The sequence below is a fragment of the Dreissena polymorpha genome, chromosome 5 (genome assembly GCF_020536995.1).
Source record: "Dreissena polymorpha isolate Duluth1 chromosome 5, UMN_Dpol_1.0, whole genome shotgun sequence".
In the NCBI taxonomy this organism is placed as follows: domain Eukaryota; kingdom Metazoa; phylum Mollusca; class Bivalvia; order Myida; family Dreissenidae; genus Dreissena; species Dreissena polymorpha.
In genome coordinates, this window is record NC_068359.1 from 45,631,972 (window position 1) to 45,651,569 (window position 19,598).

A 19,598-nucleotide genomic window follows, 5' to 3' on the forward strand; every position below is an offset into this window, starting at 1 on the left:
AAATTTCTGCATTACATGTGTGTCAGGGATTACACTGAAGCCTCCACAATGATTGTTCTATTGATTACCCCTTTTCCACTTAGAAGCAAAGTGAAAATAGCTATGAGCAAACAGCATTAAACCAGGTTTTATGCTGTTTGCTGCTCATCAGTATCCACGGTGCCTATACCACTTGATTTTTTCGGATCTGTGTTGGGAGAATAACGCGCGACCTAATTAACATTTTTAAATATCTCTTTTTATAATATTTCACCATTTTTAATGGGATAAAGTGGAGAGCCTGCTCATTCATGAGAGGTATCATGATCTTTTTAAAACAAATAAGTATTTTTACAGTCAAGTGCAACCGCGCATTTGAACGGTTTGAAAAATGTCGGATCAGTGTGGGGACTTTATATTACAAACGTGCGGTTGCACTTTACTGAAAAAATACTTATTTGTTTTAAAAGATCATGATGCCTTTAGAAAACTCTCACGAATAGAAAAAGTATATATTTTTACCAAGTGGGAGCTAAAATTCCCTATGGGAGAGCCCCCCCCCCCCTGTCCCTCAACAACAAAATTCCCATCCATATAAATTCAACCTTAGTATAAGGTAGTAAAATATAATACTAAAAACACTTGTATTCTCAATTTTAAAGCAATTTTTAGCAAAAAACAGCACCACTTATTTCCCAATTTTAGTCACAATGCTGCAAATTTTCCCAATCCAAAGGGACCCGGCCCCATTCCAGAAATGGTGGGGAAAAAACTGTGGTTGGTTTAAAGGGTCCTGTAGTCACTACGCCTCACACGGCGTCACATGGAAGTTGTCTAGACATTGGGAAAATAATATGGGTAATATCCATCAAGCTTAAATAATAAGGAAGCAGAAAATGCTCATCAACGCATTAGCTGCTGCAATAAAAGGCAGTGAGTTTCTTAAGTGCTGTGACGAGATTCGTTTTAATTTGCTGTTAACTTTTTTATTTTTCGTTGTCTGTAGTGTGACGTCAAGCAAAACAACTGTTTCTTAGAACTGCACATTGATGGCATTTGCGATGGGAATTTCTGTTAATGTATGTCAATTATACTTGTAGTGTCCAGCATTTTTTTAAGAAATCATTACAGAATATTATAGAAAAAAATTTCTGGAAAAGGGATCATTTACATATAGGATTTTTGATGTTTTTAGCTCACCTGAGCGATAGCTCGAGGTGAGCTATTGTGATCACTCAGCGTCCGGCGTCCGGCCGTCCGTCCGTCTGTCTGTCTGTAAACAATTTGTAAACATCTTCTTCTACTAAACCATTGAGCCAATTTCAACTAAATTTCATGTGGAGCATCCCTAGGTCATGGGACAAAAGAATTGTTTAAAAAAATTTGATCGCATAACCAAGATGGCCGCCATGACCATATATGGTAAAAACCTTAAAAAATCTTCTTGTCAGAAACCGCTCATCAGATTTTCAAAAAAATTCACAGGGATGACCTTTGAAGGCTCCCCTGAAAAAGTTGTTCAAAGAAATTTGATTCGTCAAAAAACATGGCCGCAGGAGCTTGTTGAACTTTGCATGTTTATTCGTTTTTGCCTATTTTGTGAAAACTTTAAAAAAATCTTCCACATTTTTTGTCCGATCCTTTCCAAATTTGCACAGTGTCTTTATATCAATGAGGACACGAACCCCACAAAAAATGAGCATTATTGGTCCATGAAGTACAGAATTACCTCCCCTTGAATTGAGAAAATGGTGTTTATGCAATAAAGTCCAAATTTTTCATCCAATTCTTTCCAAACTTGTAAGGATTTAGCATGGTTCAAACAAGGGAAAAAACTACGGTTTATGCATGTTCTTTTTATTACAGATTTGCCTCCCTTTAATTCATTCAAAATCTCATTTTACAGCAGAGATTCCAAATCTGACCTGTAAATGAGCCCCATATTTACTGCCAGTGCTAGGTTACCTTTTCCCATTTGATCATTCTTAAGTATTGGTCTTGTAATGCTGCTACTGCTTCTGCTACTGCTACTGCTACTATTACTACTACTACTACTACTACTACTACTACTACTACTACTACTACTACTACTACTACTACTTCTACTACTACTACTACTACTACTACTACTACTTCTACTACTACTACTACTACCACTACTACTACTACTACTACTACTACTACTACTACTACTACTACTACTACTACTACTACTACTAGTACTACTTCTACTACCACCACCACCACCACCTTCTACTACTACTGCCACAACTACTACTACTTTTACCACTACTACTACTACTACTACTACTACTACCACTACTACTACTACTACTACTACTACTACTACTACTACTACTACTACTTCTACTACTACTACTACTACTACTACTACTACTTCTACTACTACTACTACTACTACAACTACTATTACTACTACTACTACTACTACTACTACTACTACACCACCACCACCACCACCACCACCATTCACAGTGACAAAAAACGTATTCACACAATGGCTGCTACTACAACTTATAGTCCATATAGGGGGGCATGCATGTTTTACAAACAGCCCTTGTTTCTATGGGATTTTAACCACAACTGTTCATGTTTATCTCCAACACATATTTTTAGGTCACCTGTCATGAAGTGACACGGTGAGCTTATGTGATCGTGTGATGTCCGGCGTCCGTTGTGCGTGCCTGCGTGTGTCCGTGCGTCCGTCCGTCAACAATTTGTTTGTGTAGACAGTAGAGGTCACAGTTTGCATCCAATCTTGATGAAATTTGGTCAAAATGTTTATCTTGATGAAATCCGGTTTGGGATTGTATTTGGGTCATCTGGGGTCAAAAACAAGGTCACTAGGTCAAATAATAGAACAACCTTCTGTAGACAATAGAGGTCACAGTTTTCATCCAATCTTTATGAAATTTGGTCAGAATGTTTATCTTGATGAAATCTGGGTTGGGATTTTATTTGGGTCATCTGGGGTCAAAAACTAGGTCACTAGGTCAAATAATAGAAAAACCTTGTGTAGACATTAGAGATCACAGTTTTCATCCAACCTTTATGAAATTTGGTCAGAATTCTTGATGAAATCTGGTTGGGATTGTATTTGGGTCATCTGGGGTAAAAATCTAGGTCAAATAAATAGAAAAACCTTGTGTTGACAATAGAGGTCACAGTTTTCATCCAATATTTATGAACTGTGGTCAGAATGTTTATCTTGATGAAATCTGGATTGGGATTGTGTTTGGGTCATCTAGAGTCAGGAACTAGGTCACTAGGTCAAATCATAGAAAAACATTGTGTAGACAATAGAGGTCATAGTTTTCATCTGATCTTAATGAGTCAGGTGAGCGATTCAGGGCCATCATGGCCCTCTTGTTTGTTGTTGATTATTGATTTTAATTATTATTGCTCATTGTGATCAGAGAAAATATATTATGGCACTGAGGGCAAAGTTTTAATAGTATACTGTGTCTTTATAAAACACTGCAGAAAATCTACCTCAAGCAAAAAATTCCAAAATTAAAACACAATAAAGTATTGCTATGATAAAATTCAGTAGCATTTTTTTATTGCTGTGAGAAACTTATTTTAAAAAATGGGGCGAAACACGTACATCTTGCAATATATTGCAAAGTAAAAATGTATAAATAGTGCTAAATACTGGTATATCTTGTAAATTATTTCATATTAGGTTATTGTATTGCCAAAAATACTGCAATATATTGATATATTGCAGTTCCTCTAGTGCTTGCATAGTATTTTAGTTTTATAGGAAGCTGTATTTAGAGCTCACAATGAGTCACATGCATTAAAAAATAATGGACAAAACAATTATTTAAATTGTAGCAAGCCATTGATTTTCTCTTAAAATGCCATTTAACTTGCAACATTGTGTAAAAAGGACAAATTTTGCCCTGTCAAGTATGAACTGTAATCACTGTAATATGTATAACAAATTGACACATTTAATTATCAGAAACATAGTCATGACTGGCAAACATTATGATCTTTCTGGTTGTTCACAGTTTGTAAGGTTGATGTCAATAATTGATCTTCTGCTATAGTCCATGCTTTGATTTATAGCTTATGCATATGTTTGATTACAAAATTGTTATTCACAGATTGAAAACCAGTAAGTACATTTCATGAGAATAATGTGTATATAAGAAATAAAATTTAAACATTTGGACAGAAAGAAACTATAGGAGGAATTAGTACCGGATCAAATTGCCAAACTATGAACTTATAAACTCATGTGTACGTTTTGTTATTTAATCATATAATTTAAATTGAATGCAGGGTTTGAGTAAATGCTTTTAATGGATCATTCCTCACAATTGTCAAGAACTGTTTCCTTCAGGAAAATTGCATCGTATGCCCAAGTTCTATTTCCTTACATGTTTTTGACCTGCACAACCACCCTTTGTGCAAATCAGGTAAGCTATTTTTGTTCAAAGTAAGATGCTTCACGAAATTGCGTCACTTCTTCAAACTTTTCCTCTACAGACCCACTCTATTGTACGTTCTTCGCTAAGTACTTAATTTGTCGGTCAGAAGTTCATTATCAGGAAAAATATTGGTTAATTGCCTCTCGCAGTTTTTGTCCTCTTCCACTTAAAACAGACAGTGATTTATGCAGTTGGTATTTAGTATCACTCATTAGTTTACCGGAAACTAGTCTCGTTAGCCCGTACATAAGCTGGCAAATATGGAAATTTCTGTCCACCCATGAAAAAATCAATCCATGCCCTTGTCCCCTGACAATGATAGCTTGTTTATGTCTCATTTTGGATTGTGCACATTGTTTCTTATGTTGTAAATGTTTTTCACGTGACTGTTGTCATTTAGTGTTTTTCCATTAGTCCTGATAAAAAGTTCATTGTTCTTTGACAGTTGCTAGCGTGTTCTGTGAGTGTTTGTGTACTGTGCAGCTTCCCTGACTATGATCTTATTTTACAAATTCACTGATTTTTCACCTAAAGGTTCTTTATGTTTGCGCGCCATTTATCCTCTCTGTAAGTCTTGCGTCTACAAAACTGGATCCTGCATTTGCTTTGAAATAATTACTCAATGTACTTAAAATGAAAAGGATAATTTAATGACTCAAAAATATGATAGTCTCAATGAAAGTTGGTATCTTGGTAATTTTTTTTTGCTCAATTAAGAACAAAGAAATATTTACAACTAAATCTTGTTGAAACGTGGTTGACAATGTTTACAATATCAAGGGTCTGTTTGAATCTTGGTAAGCCCTTTCCCAGTCAGATGCAAAGGGAAAATGGCCTTTTTACTGCTCATCAGTATTTACGGGTTAGAAAAGAAGCCTTTAAAATTGAATACAGTAAGAAAAGTCTTTAATTAAATTAAACTTTCTAAGTGACTACAAATGCATCAAAAAACGTCTTTAAGGGGTAAAGGGTTAAGTAGGGATTGAAAACTAGGTCACCAGGTCAAGTCTTCAACAACTGGTTTACCTGGAACTTAGGCGAGGGCTTCAGGGCCATTCTGGTCCTCATGTATAGTATATCATGTGCTTGAAAAATATGAGGTTCACATATCAACTAGAGACTTAATACCCTGGAAGATATCATTGAGGGGTTGTGCAATGCACAAGAGACAATTCCTGCATTCATATTTTGAGATGTATTTACCCCTGTTATATTTTATTTCATTAAAATTTTGTCTGGGGCATATCTTGCAAAACATAAGAAATATCAGCTTTGAACTTCTTTGAATTACCAATGATGGGAAGTGCAGTTCACTTGAACCATTACTCTTTTTTTCAATAATTTTAGTAATTGCGCTTGTAATTTTTATGATGAACTTTTGTCCAGGGTATAAACTTGTAACAGAAGCCATTCATTTTTCGTTCTTTGGTTTGAAAGAATTCTAAGTGCAGAAGGAGGACAACAAATATGAAAGATCATCCATCAAGTAATATACTCTTACATAATTTTTTTGGAAGGTTTTTCCATAATTATCATGGTAAAAGAAACCCTTCTCAACACCCTATTACTAGTATTTGTTTCTCACAGTGGGTCGAATTTATCATGTCAAAGGCAAATACAGCAATCAGATTGACGCACAATAGACGCCATGATGTAAGAGGTAAAAGTGTGTGTTTTTTCCCACTCAGAAGCATAGTGAAAATGGCAATGTGCAGTAGTAACAGAGTAACTCCCAGTCTGTTCAGGTTTTATGCTGTTCACTGCTCATCAGTATCTAAGGGTTGGAAATGAAGCCTTTGAAACTTGAATGTAGTAAGACAGGTCTTTTATTAAATTTAACTTTTTAAGGGTCTACAAATGCGTCAAAATACATATCTAAGTGGTAAAGGATTAAATATACAAAGGTGACCGTTATACTCGGACTGTTTTTTGTCTGGGGGGAATCTAGACCAAGAAGTAAGTACTGTGGCCAAATGACTGCTAAATGAGGTTTGACTGAACAAGCAAATTGAATGTTGGATATGCGAAAATAACTGTTTCCAATATGGCAGATTTTGTTTGCAAAACTTTTGCTTTGTTACAGCCACTATTGGTTTGACTGGGTGAAACCGGTTTGTTTTAAATTGTCTCCACAATTTTAAGTCATAATTGTCAATAAATTGCTTGCACTTAAAATAAAGCTATTTTCCCAATTACATGTATATTTTTATTCCAAATCCGCATATTTTTATGCCCTCGGTAGGGTGGCAAATAGCAGTTGAACTGTCAGTCCGTCTGTCTGTCTGTCTGTCTGTCTGTCTGTCTGTCTGTCTGTCTGTCTGTCTGTCTGTCTGTCTGTCTGTCTGTCTGTCTGTCTGTCTGTCTGTCTGTCTGTCTGTCTGTCTGTCTGTCTGTCTGTCTGTCTGTGTGTCCGTCCGAAAACTTTAACATTGGCCATAACTTTTGCAATATTGAAGTTAGCAACTTGGCATGCATGTGTATCTCATGAAGCTGCACATTTTGAGTGGTTAAAGGTCAAGGTCATTCTTCAAGGTCAAAAGTCAAAAAATACAATCCAAGGGAAGTAATAAGCCTTTAAAGGGAGATAATTTCTAAACCTTCCAAATGATGCATTGAAATTTTATTTCAAAGCGCACAATAAGAGGCATTGTGTTTCTGATAAACACATCTCTTGTTCAGTTTGTTTACCTAAAGATCAACAAATGATGGCTTTGAATTACAATTTTTATAAAATGTATGTAAAAAAATAATTTTCATTCTTTCATGCTATTTAACACAATTTTCTGACAAGAGTTTAAATATTAAAAGAAACCATCATCTGCTGATAAATACTCAAGATTAATAAAATGTCCATTCCTGACAAAGAAACAGAATTTCAAAAGTATCCATTTCCGAAACTAAGTAAATGCGCTGATTTTTGGCTGTCAAGCAATTATTTATGGATTTCAAGCACACAAATATTGGCTGGATATTGATTGATAGCTTCCCACAACCATCTTGAATCCATAAAAAACTTTTATCAGGCTCAGCAACTCTAGTTATTGGCTGGTTTAAATTGATAAAGTGCTTCCTTCAAATGTTGACGTCAATCTCCAGTTACATTACCAAGTCTAACATACGCTCATAGAAGTAGTGTGTCTTAATTGCCCAATAAATGAATGAAGATTGTGATAAAAAAAATTAAGCCTTATGTGTGCTACTTCACTTCTTATACAGCTTTTATTTTGACAAAAGTCAAATTTTCTTCTCCTTAAAAGATTAAGAATAATATTTAGACTAAAGTTTATGACAGGAATCATAGGATGGTGCCTTTGAGGTCCCTTTAGATTGGGAAAAATCACTGCGTTTTGACTAAAATTGGAAAATAAGTGGTGGTGGTGTTTTTAAAAAAAAATCTTCAAATCTAGCTGAGAATAAAAGTGTTTTAAATATTATATTGACTAATGTTTAACATATAGAGCTCAATGGAAACTAAATGTTGAGTTGGAACAAAAAAAACTTCAATTGGGAATTTTTGGGTCCTATTTGGGTAAAATATACACTTTTTTTTTCATTGGGAATGGAAAATTTGAGACTTGAGTTTGAACTTTGAATGGAAAAAACACTGCACTAACTTGAAAACCAGCTAACTTGGGAAAGTGTGAGTTTGTTAAAGGAAAGCTGGGATATGTCTGACATATGTTGAAAATGGTAAAAACTGTACTCAATAAACACCTTAATTGAAGAAGAAGAAAAAATGGCCTTAAAATACCTGATAAATACCTGACAAATACCTGACAAAACAGTTGGGGTATACTTGTCATGTAGGGGACAAAGCATGAGTTTGAATGGGACCTTTTGAAGGGGCCTTTTCACAGATTTAGGCATGTATTGAAGCTTGTAATTAAATGGCTAATATTGATAAATTTAAACATTGGACCTAAAAAACTCCAGTAAAATAACAAGAATACAATTTAAAAAAAGGAAAAAAAGTAACCCTCAATAGGGCTCGAACCACTGACCCCTGGAGTCCTGGAGTAAAAACTCTCCCGCTTAGAACACTCGACCATCCTTGCTCATGCTATAAGTGGATGTATTTTTTACCTATATAAGCAATCCTTGTAGTTTCCTTAAAAACAACGACAACAACAGAACTTGCCAATTATTCAATCGTTTCGCGTTGCAACGCTTTATAATATCCATGTTTTCAAATCGTCAAAAGATGCATAAAAATGATATTTTAGAGCATGGTAAATGTTCAGTATTACTATTTCCTCACAAATATCATAACTAAAACGAAAATTTGCGAATCTGAAAAAACTTTTTTTAATTTTGTCAATTTACCAAAACGTGAAAAGGGCCCTTTAAAAGATTTTAGCATTTATTTAAGTTTGTCATTAAATACTTTGCATTGATAAATGTAAACATTGGAACTAAATAGCTCATGTAAAAAACAAGAATAAAATTAAAGAAAGAAAGATGCAATCCTCAACTGGGCTCAACCACTGACCTTTGGAGTAAAAGTGTAGCACTTAGACCACTCCGCCATCCATGCTCATATCATGAATTGTGTATTTTATACTTTATATACACAATCCTCGTATTGTTACATAATATAACGATAACAACAGAGCTCTCCAAATTATTAAATCGTTTTGCATTTGTAACACTTTATAATGATTAGGTTTTTAAATTGTCAAAAGATTCATAAAATTATAATGAATATTTTAGAGCAAAGTAAATCATAAGTATTTCTGTTTCTCCGCAAATATCATGACTTACACGAAAATTTGCAAATCTTAAACAATCTTTTTCAATTCTGTCAACCAAAACATGAAAAGGTCCCTTTAATGTCTTTTAACATCTAGAATTGTACATAATTATTGATACAATGTACCTAAATTATGTAAACAAAAAAGGTAGTATTTTGTCATGGAGTAGGTTCAATGCCTTTTGAGTAAGAATTACTGCAGAGTTTATTTCCTGGTATAAAAACCAGGACAACACTTCAGTAGGGCAAGCTGTCCAAATATTTACCTTTCTTCATCGCTGGTTATCATATCCTCATACTACTGTAGTTAGGCGAGGAGGAAGTGTGTTTTGCCGTGTTTGTACAAACAGCTTCCAGTAGCCATATTTTTCTTCCAGCTCGCATATAACTTGGTTAACTTGGTATGCGGTCACCTTAAATGCCATTGTAGAGCGTTGTCATAAAACATTTTGAAATCGTGGAGCTTTGCTTAAAGGGACCTTTTCACAGATTTTGGCATGTATTGAAGTTTGTTATTAAATGCTTTATATTGATTAATGCTAACATTGGATCTAAAAAGCTCCAGTAAAAAACAAAAATAAAATTAAAGAAAGAAAAAAAAAGTTGCCCACAACTGGGCTCAAACCACTCCCCGCTGGAGTAAAAGTCTAACGCTTCGACCACTCGGCCATCCGTGCTCATACAATGAGTAATGTATTTTATACTTTATATAAGCAATCCTGGTTGTCTCACAAAATATAACGACAACAATAGAACTCTCCACATTATTCAATTGTTTTGCGTTGCAACGCTTGATAATTTTCAGGTTTTTAAATCGTCTGCATGCCTATAATGGATATTTTAGAGCATGTTAAATGTTCAGTAGAACTGTTTTCTCACAAATATCAAGCATTTTTTTTTATTTTGTCAATTCACCAAATCATGGAAAGGTCTCTTTAAATGTTGTTATGCGAGTCTTAAAATGACTCACTCTAGAGCTGTAATTATACGCCATTTGTTGATAAACATTGAAACTGGTTGACAAATTGCGTATGTTACAATTGATTTGTTAGGAAAACTCGTACCAAGGTTTTGTCATTATTAATATTCCAGTAGTTTATTTTCACAGACGTTTAGGGCAAGAAATCGGTGATCAATAGAGAGTGGCTATTTACCTAAAAAAGATCATTTACCAGTAGATTGCCTCTATCAATTAAGTGTTCATGTTAAATATGATCAATACTTAGATTCTCTGCAACTGAAGGATAATACGCAATAAACCCTGCTGATAATGTAACATTAGTTTACCAAGATAGTGCTAAGACCATATTCTTAAGGCTATTGGAAATCCCATTTGCCGGTATCGAGTGTCATCGACAGAACTCAAGCCCTGATTCTGGCGGTTAGGCTGCTGACTGCAGCTTAGAGATTATTGATTGTTATCATGGAGACGATCTCGTTGCTATTATATCATCATGGTGAAAACAAATGTGCCCGTCATTAATAAAGACCTACCTGCGCATGGCAGCTTATTGGAACTTATGTGTTGACAAATACAGAAATGCTGCATTGAAGTGCCTTGTTTACAATTAGGGTAGCATTGTCAAGAGGTGCTAGAATTGTAGTTAATATTACTGTACATATATTTTATTGTTTTAATTAAAAAAGTGAACACAATTATTAAGAACACATTTGTGCAAATATAATAATTGACAATGTTTGTTGCAAAAAAAGTGTGTGTACATTGGATTAAGTTCTAATATAATTTCAATGGAAACACTAGTTTGGTCGAGTTTCAACACATGTTTGGACTGTGCAGTGGCGATTAATATTTTAGACTTTGATGCTCAGTTCAGACTGTGGCCAAAACAGAGGAGTGTACAGGTATAATAGCAGGTTTTTTTCCCACTTTTTGGGAAGATAGCCCATGGCTTTGGAATTGGGAATTTTATCGGCATTTTCATGAAATTGGGAAAATTAATATTTGATATAACACTTTATAATCATTAAAATTAAAAGAACAAAATCATAAAATACTTTGTTAAATGTAATTGAATTAAAATTGAGATAAAATACGCATATGACACTTCTTTCTAAAAAAAAAAAAATTTTTTTTTTTTTGGAAATTGGGAAATTTTTGCCACATTTTGGGAAAAAAGTATACTTTTTGGGATTGGAAACATAGCCGAATTTCGGCTATGAAATCTGGCCAAAAAAAAACCTGAATAGCACATATAAAGATACATGTATCTCAAATCGGTTGTGTGAAACATGTAACCAAATTTTAAAGGTTGTGCACATTCTGTGTTAAGTTGATTCACCCACCTTATTATGTGGCTGTCTCATGGTATAGATTTGAACTGCAGGCAATAACACGATTTTACTGTACTATACTAATATGGTTTCAGTGTGTGTTTTTTGTGTAAAAATAAAATTTTGGCCCAAAAAAATTGTTTAGGTCATCACACTATCCAGCTCTCTTGAGTTGAAACTTGCTACCAAATTAATACAATATTTATTTTTTTTAAACACTATATTCTCAATTTTAGGAGGGTGCCTTTAAGTGTAAATGTTTAAACACATAGACAACTTTTTTCTTGCAGTCAAAATTTAATGGAAACTATTAATGACTTTCATTTTAATGATGTAGATTATTTTAGATGAAAGATAACATGTGGTTCAAATTGCTTTCCCGTGACTGAGATATAATTTGCTTCTGCATGCCTGAGGTCTAATTTGATTTCCCATGCCTGAGGTCCAATTTGATTTCTCATGCCTGAGGTCCAATTTGATTTCCCATGCCTGAGGTCTAGTTTGATTTCCCATGCCTGAGGGCTAATTTGATTTTCCATGCCTGAGGTCCAATTTGATTTCCCATACCTGAGGTCTAATTTACTTTCCCATGCCTGAGGTCAAGCATGATTTCCCATGCCAGAGGCCCACTTTGCTTTCCCATGCCTGAGGTCTAGTTTGCTTTCCCATGCCTGTGGCCCAGTTTGCTATCCCATGCCTGAGGTGAAATTTGCTGTCCCATGCCTGCATTATGCTCTTGTATGTGTTTTCACATTAAACATGGTGATTTAAATGTGTTTAGAAAACCAGGTGATAAAAGACCCTTCACTCAGTGTTACCACAGGCCAGGGTTTTTTCTGCCTGTTTTGGGAAAAGGAGTCGGACCAAATTGTGAATTTTTTATCGACAAAATTGGCCATTTCGGGAATTTGCTTTGGTGAAACGGCTCATTTGGGAAAAAATTGTGAATTTATCATGCTTAAATAATTTAGTGGTTTAACAAACAAATTTGTTTTTATTTGTTATTTTGTCTTCTTTATATAAACAGATGCAATATTGGGCATGTTCAACGTTTATTCAAGTACTGCAGTTTTGTTTTTCAGTTACAGTTACACTCTGAGATAAGAACTGTACAGTCAAAACCTTAAAGCAGATATTTTTGACCAAAACAAACACTGGTTAGTCACACAAGTTATAAGACACTTCATTCTTAAAAAAAATAAAAAAATAAAATTTTTTTTTTGGAAATTGGGAATTTTGTTTATAATTTCGGTTTGGGATCGGGTCCGTTTGCTTTGGGCGTGCCTCCGTTTTCTGGAGGCGTAGACAGTGCTGAAAAACCCCTGCAGGCTGTGCTTTAAGTTTTCAGAGATCACTAGAAATTTTGAGGGGTAAAAAAGATGTTCACAGTAGGTTTTTCTGCCAATGTTGCTTTGCTTCAACTTAAGTGAAAAATCTATGCAAAAAAGCAATTTGGTTAAATCAACTACTACATATATATATTTTGCAGTTGACTTCTTCGTAAAATGTGCATCAAAATTATGCAAGGCAGATAATTTGCTAAAAAAAATGCAAAATGCAAGCATCAGAAAGCAATGAATGTGCTTCAATTGAAATCCCTGAGACTGCAATGTGTGGTTGCTCTGTTTGCAGAAGAAGAGCCGGAGGAAGTCGCTGCTGCGTGTCTCTTCACTGGCAAATCTGCTCTCACCGAAGGCCAACCGCAAACAAGACACACTCAAGGTATTTTATCATTATATACATTGATATATGGCTGATACAAAGGTGCCTATTATCATTTTTTATATCATGTCTGTTGTCAACAAGGCTAATATCAGACAATCTTTGGATATTGTGTATTTTGGGATAAATTAATGACCTTCATTCTCATCTTAGGCACTGACAATACAAACGTTTAAATTGTAATGAGTTTAAATGATATACATGTACCATGTACATGTTGTCAAATTAGGATCAGGTGCAAATATAGCAAAGAGCCTAATTTACAAGTAGTATGCAATTGCTCATTTCATCATTATTTGAACGTCTAACGTATTCATGCCCGCTAAAAATGCAGAATCATAGGGAATAGATTTCATTATTTCTGTACAAATTGGGGCGTAGACATATAATAAACAGAAAAACAGGTTACTGCCCTATGGGTGTGTAATCATCAGGCTTGGCACAAATAAGCCCCTATGGGTGTGTAATCAGAAGGCTTGGCACAAATAAGCCCCTATGGGTGTGTAATCAGAAGGCTTGGCACAAATAAGCAATTATTCTAAGCCTCACCTTATGTGTTACATAGCATTAGGGCAGCAAACATGTTATTCTCAATACATGAGATAACTTATCCCTTAATCACTTACTGTAAATACCTATTTTGACAAGTTTGTAGTCCCTTAGAACATTAAATTAAATGAAAGACCTTTCTAAACTAGATTCAAGTTTTAAAGTTACTAGCACATTCAACTGAATCGTATTTTCCTGCTTGCAGCGCACCCTCAGTTTCAAAGTCCCGCTGGCGCCCCATGTCTCCAACAAGTGCCACGCCCCCTCCTCCATCTCCCCCTATAAGGCCCCGCCCCCCTCGCCCGGCCGCTGCAGGCTGTCACGCACATGGAGTGACATGATGAACGGGGACTCCTCCACCCTTACCAGACTCAGCAACAACGACATCAAACTGCAAGAGGTACGCTGGCTGTTTATAATCAGGCCTTTTTATTGGAATTTTTTTGTGCCAAAAGTCCACTGATTTGGGTGGTGTTGATTTAATATATCTCATTATAATAATTAAAATGTGGACAAAACCATATAAATTATTGTAATAAAGTTTGTTATATGTACTTGAATTAAAATTGAGTTATTGAAAAATCAATTATTAAGTAGTATATAAACTGTAACAAAGACCAATAATAATAACAATATTGAGAGCTGGTAATAACATGAGGATTTTATAAAATTGAGTGTCCAAAATCAGACTTAACCTAATGCAGTTCAGGTTTTTTTCTGGCCTGATTTTATAGCCGAAATTCGGCTCTGTTCCCAATCCCAAAAAGTATACTTTTTTCCCAAAATGTGGCAAAAAATTCCCAATTCCCCCCCCCCCCCCCCAAAAAAAATAAAATATATATATAAAAAATATTTTTTTTTTTTTTTTTTTAAGAAGTCTAATGCGTATTTTTTATCAATTTTAATTCAATTACTAATAAAGTATTATATGATTTTGTTCTTTTAATTTGAATGATTATAAAGATTTATATCAAATTTAGTATTTCCCTAATCAGTGGACTTTTCGTGTGGAAAAATAGGCTAATTAATTTATTTTCCCAATTTCATGAAAATGCAGATAAAATTCCCAATTCCAAAGCCATGGGCTATCTTTCCAAAAAGTGGAGAAAAAACCCTGCAGATACGGGTATGTTAATATGAGGATGCTAGTATAAATTGAGATCTTTAATGTACAGATGTGTAGACTGATTTCTTTTTCATATGTATTTTTTGTTGTACTATGTTTCATAACCTTATTCTTAAACATTTACATATTTCTTTTATGATCTAAAAATGAAGCTTATTATGACTTATTACTTTGTGTTCTTTATACAACTCTGGCGTTTATTCAAGTTATATTAGAGTGAATGACATCATTGTAATAGGGTTGATTAAAATAATTGCCATCAATTATATGTCCGGTTAAATGTCATTTGACATCTCAAAACAAGCGGCAACAACTTTTTAGGGGCCAGTTAAACCCCTGGTTATTTAACATAAGAAATTAATTGTATTTCTATGAATTGATTTTACCAATACGCATTTACAAATTATTAATTTGCCACTTGTGTTAAATATTAGGGATGTGAACAAATATTTGAATATTCAAACATCCTCCAAATATTCACATCCTTAATTCTGATTACAATATTGGATTTTTTATGCAAGGAGGCTACCAACAAAAGTAGAAGTGCAAAGTTGCAAAGTCATTGTTTGGATAAGTTTTGTTTACCAGCTGCCTTCAATTAACAAGATGATAATTAGCATGTGGGAGGGTATCTGTGTAGGCATTGTTGTTTAGAGATTTTATTTGTCACTTTGCAAGGGTGTTAATACACATACATGCCATACGTCCCGGATTGTCCGGGACAGTCCCGGAAATGAAGAACTTGTCCCGCTGTCCCGGAAATCTGTCAAATGTCCCGGAATTGACAAAATCCATTTATACATGTACCTTATCTTAGGCTTAACTGCACCTCGAATCTGTGTATATCTGCAGCGTCTCCATGACAATGCCTACCCGAATAGGCAGACTACGCTACGTGTCAAAATCGATCAATTAACAGGGGTCCTGTTATCATATCGATTGTCTCACGTTCGCGGTCAAACCGAAAAGGCGGCATTGTTTAATGTGGTTGTTAATTGACTTTAATCTACTACGTCATTATTTCCCGCTGCGTAAGGGCAAAGGATAGTTGTTCACACATGTGAAGTCCAACATCGCTGAGTGAAAAATTAAAAGCAGTTTATGTTCGCACGTTTCTAATGTGTGACTGTCCGGATTTTAAGTTGACGATCTACCGGTACTGTTTTGTTGTATTTGTTTTATTGTGATTGGTTATATGTATTGTGAATTGATTTGAGTTGACGATCTACCGGTACTGTATTGTTGTAATTTTTATTACATAAATGTTATAAATGAATAGATTTCTAAAGGCGTATCAACAACTACGCGTTACACACCGGTCTTAATAACACTAACGCAGTGACGTCACCATCTATGTTTAGAACGCTTACACTGAAAACACGTGTCTTGTATCTAGTAACGGAAGTAGTAATGTTTAATTTGACGTTAATAGATCAAGTGTATTTCGGATAGGCTTTCGAACTTTTGCAATTAACGATGCGAAACAAAAAAAAACGTACCAAAAATGCATATGTCTATAAATATCGCTACATTTTATACATGTCCCGGAAAATCGGCAAAAGTCCCGGACAATTTAACTCAATGTCCCGGAATTGGTCTGAAAAATTATGGCATGTATGTAATACATCATGTTTAATGTATTGTCTATGATAATTTACATGTTATTGGAAGTTCTGTGTCACAGCAGAGGCTACCCAACTTATTGCTACAATGTGAAATGCCCTATCATTTTATGGCTACATCCATATATAAATTATTATGCCCCCCTTCAAAGAAGAGGGGGTATATTGCTTTGCACATGTCAGTCTGTCGGTCCGTCCGTCCACCAGGTGGTTTCCGGATGATAACTCGAGAACGCTTGGGCTTAGGATCATGACCCTTCATAGGAACATTGATCACGACTGGCAGATGACCCCTATTGATTTTGAGGTCACTAGGTCAAAGGACAAGGTCACGGTGACCCGAAATAGTAAAATGGTGTCCGGATGATAACTCAAGAACGCTTAGGCCTAGGATTATGAAACTTTATAGGTAGATTGATCAGGACTCGCAGATGACCCCTATTGATTTTCAGGTCACTAGGTCAAAGGTCAAGGTCACGGTGACCTGAAATAGTAAAATGGTTTCCGGATGATAACTCAAGAACGCTTATGCCTAGAATCATGAAACTTCATAGGTAGATTGATAATGACTGGCAGATGACCCCTTTTGATTTTCAGGTCACTAGGTCAAAGGTCAAGGTCACGGTGACCCGAAATTGTAAAATGGTTTCGGAATGATAACTCAAGAACGCTTATGCCTAGGATCATGAAACTTGATAGGTAGATTGATCATTACTGGTAGATGACCCTTATTGATTTTCAGGTCACTATATCAAAGGTCAAGGTCACAGTGACCTGAAAAAGTAAAATGGTTTCCTGATGATAACTCAAGAACGCTTATGCCTAGGTTCATGAAACTTCATAGGTACATTGATCTTGACTCGCAGATGACCCCTATTGATTGTCACAGTGACAAAAAACATATTCGCACAATGGCTGTCCCTACAACGGAGAGCCCATATGGGGGACATGCATGTTTTACAAACAGCCCTTGTTGATTATGTTATCAAAATTAAGTTACTCAAATATTAACCAATTTAATTTGCTTGCAGTGGTCGACAAGAAGAAGAAATTTGTATACAATAAGTACCGGTATCAATTTATTTAGGCTTGGGAGCATTCATTTTAAACTATCTATATGTTCTAGATACATTCAAAAGATTTTAACTACAATTTAATTAAAGCATTTTATGATGGCACCCATTCATGTCACAGGCTAATCAGGTACGACACTTTCCGCTTGTGTGAAATTTTTCATGTATAGAAAGCCTTTTTAGCTAAAAAACCAAGTTCAATCAGAAAGTTTCGTTTCATATTAGCCTGTGTGGACTGCACAGGCTAATCTTGGCTGACACTTTATGCACATAGAGCACAGCCCATATATAACCACTGTTGTTTTTTTCAGGCAATCTACGAGCTCTATCAGGGTGAACTAGATCTAATTGAGGACCTCAATGTCGTGAAAAATGTAAGTACACAAACAATGCCCTGACTTGCGTAATGAGAGAGTGTTGGCACGCTGACTGCCTGGTACTTCTAAAGCCTCAATGATTGTCTGTGATTTATTGAAGACTGACTGCAGCAGACTTTGACTGTCTCTGCAATATTCTCTATAAAACTGATAACTGTCCTCCATTTTGCTATGATATGTGTGAATGACCCTGTGCGTGTTTCACATGCATGTAGCAAGTGTTTGGTCACAGAATGATGTAACTTGTTACAAGTTTATATCTGTATTTCCTTATGTTTCATTTCCTATGTGTGATATGGTATGATTTATTTGTTATGTGGGTGTTGAAACTGTCGTCTGTGTCATAAAGTAACTTTGGACATTGATTCCTAGTATTTATATTAACATACATTATTAGCGGTGCATATCATGATTTATTTGTGGGAACATGCACAGATGAAATATAGCCGCACTTAATCTGTAAATTATTTTCTGTTTCCAAGAATATTTCTTCCATTCTTTACAGAACTACTTGAAAATGTTTGTGGACATAATATTTAGTAGGATTTTAATAATACCCAAATTGCTCAAGAAATTGAGTCTAGTGCTAAAATTGATTTTACGTCACTGTACAATACACTTGTGGTTGTTTTGCCATTAATTATATTAAAATGAGTCTTGCTCTGTGAAAAAGTGGTTTAAGCATGTGCGTCAAGTGTCATCCCAGATTAGCCTGTGCAGTCTGCACAGTCTAATCAGGGACAACATTTTGTCCCTGATTAGCCTGTTCAGACGGCACAGGCTTATCTTGGATGACACATTACGCACATGCATTCAACCCCCTTTTAAAAGAGCCGGGCTCAAAAGAAAAAGACACCACATCATGTCTCATTGAGAATTGCCCTTGTTTCTTTCAGACATATCAGGACTCTATGCGAAAGCTACAGCTGATGACGGAAGGTGAATTGCAGCAGATCTTCGGCCCTCTTGATGACCTCATACCCATACATGAGGGTGAGTGCCCTTGAGATAAGTTTTACGCTGCAGGGAGGTTGCCTTTTGTGTAGTGGATGTGGTGTCCAGCTAAAAACTATTAGGCTACGGATTCAATCCCAAATGTGGAAGCGTTCTTTACGTTTCCCCTAAAACACAAAGTACTGGTTCTATCCTGGAAACGGACTCAAGGGGAGGGGGTGTAGACAGATGAGATGAACATGCAGTATTCATATGTACTTGTACTGTATTAGCCACCATAATCTGTCAAAACACATGCATGTTTTATTTGCTATTGCACAAGTGGGTTTCATCAATTGTGTCACATCAAATTTGAAAACATTTGTTTAACAGAGAAAAAGGCTAACCATTTATTATGAACTGCCAATATGTGTGTGCTTTAACAAGATTGTGTTAAAAATTACTATGCGTGCAGGCAGAATGACCAATAAACTGATTTGAAATGTTTATGCTATTGCAAATAACTATCAATACAGCATGCAAAACGAATTTTTTTATTTCATTTGTAAAAAGCTTTTTTGTAACAGTGATGTCTCTTTCCTAAAATAACATGCTTATGGAAACTTGGATAGCATTTTTTCTTCACATAACCGTACTTTTACATGAATTACACGCAGTTGTATACCCTCAGTTTTCAATTTTGAAAGTTGGT

The 19,598-nt window shown here is 35.3% G+C and overlaps 1 protein-coding gene across 2 annotated transcripts in view; it reads left to right on the forward strand.

Moving 5' to 3' along the window:
• LOC127880511 (rho guanine nucleotide exchange factor 3-like) overlaps positions 1-19,598 on the forward strand; it is a 61,605-nt gene that overhangs the window by 27,735 nt on the left and 14,272 nt on the right. The window contains exons 1-5 of one of the 2 annotated variants that reach the window (XM_052427820.1): positions 10,890-11,055; positions 13,117-13,206; positions 13,961-14,155; positions 17,888-17,950; positions 18,850-18,946. In XM_052427820.1, coding sequence (XP_052283780.1) covers positions 10,942-11,055; positions 13,117-13,206; positions 13,961-14,155; positions 17,888-17,950; positions 18,850-18,946 — 559 coding nt within the window. In that variant the 5' untranslated portion in view covers positions 10,890-10,941. Of the gene's footprint in view, positions 1-10,889; positions 11,056-13,116; positions 13,207-13,960; positions 14,156-17,887; positions 17,951-18,849; positions 18,947-19,598 lie in introns of those variants that run through there. The other variant, XM_052427819.1, reaches the window with a different exon arrangement.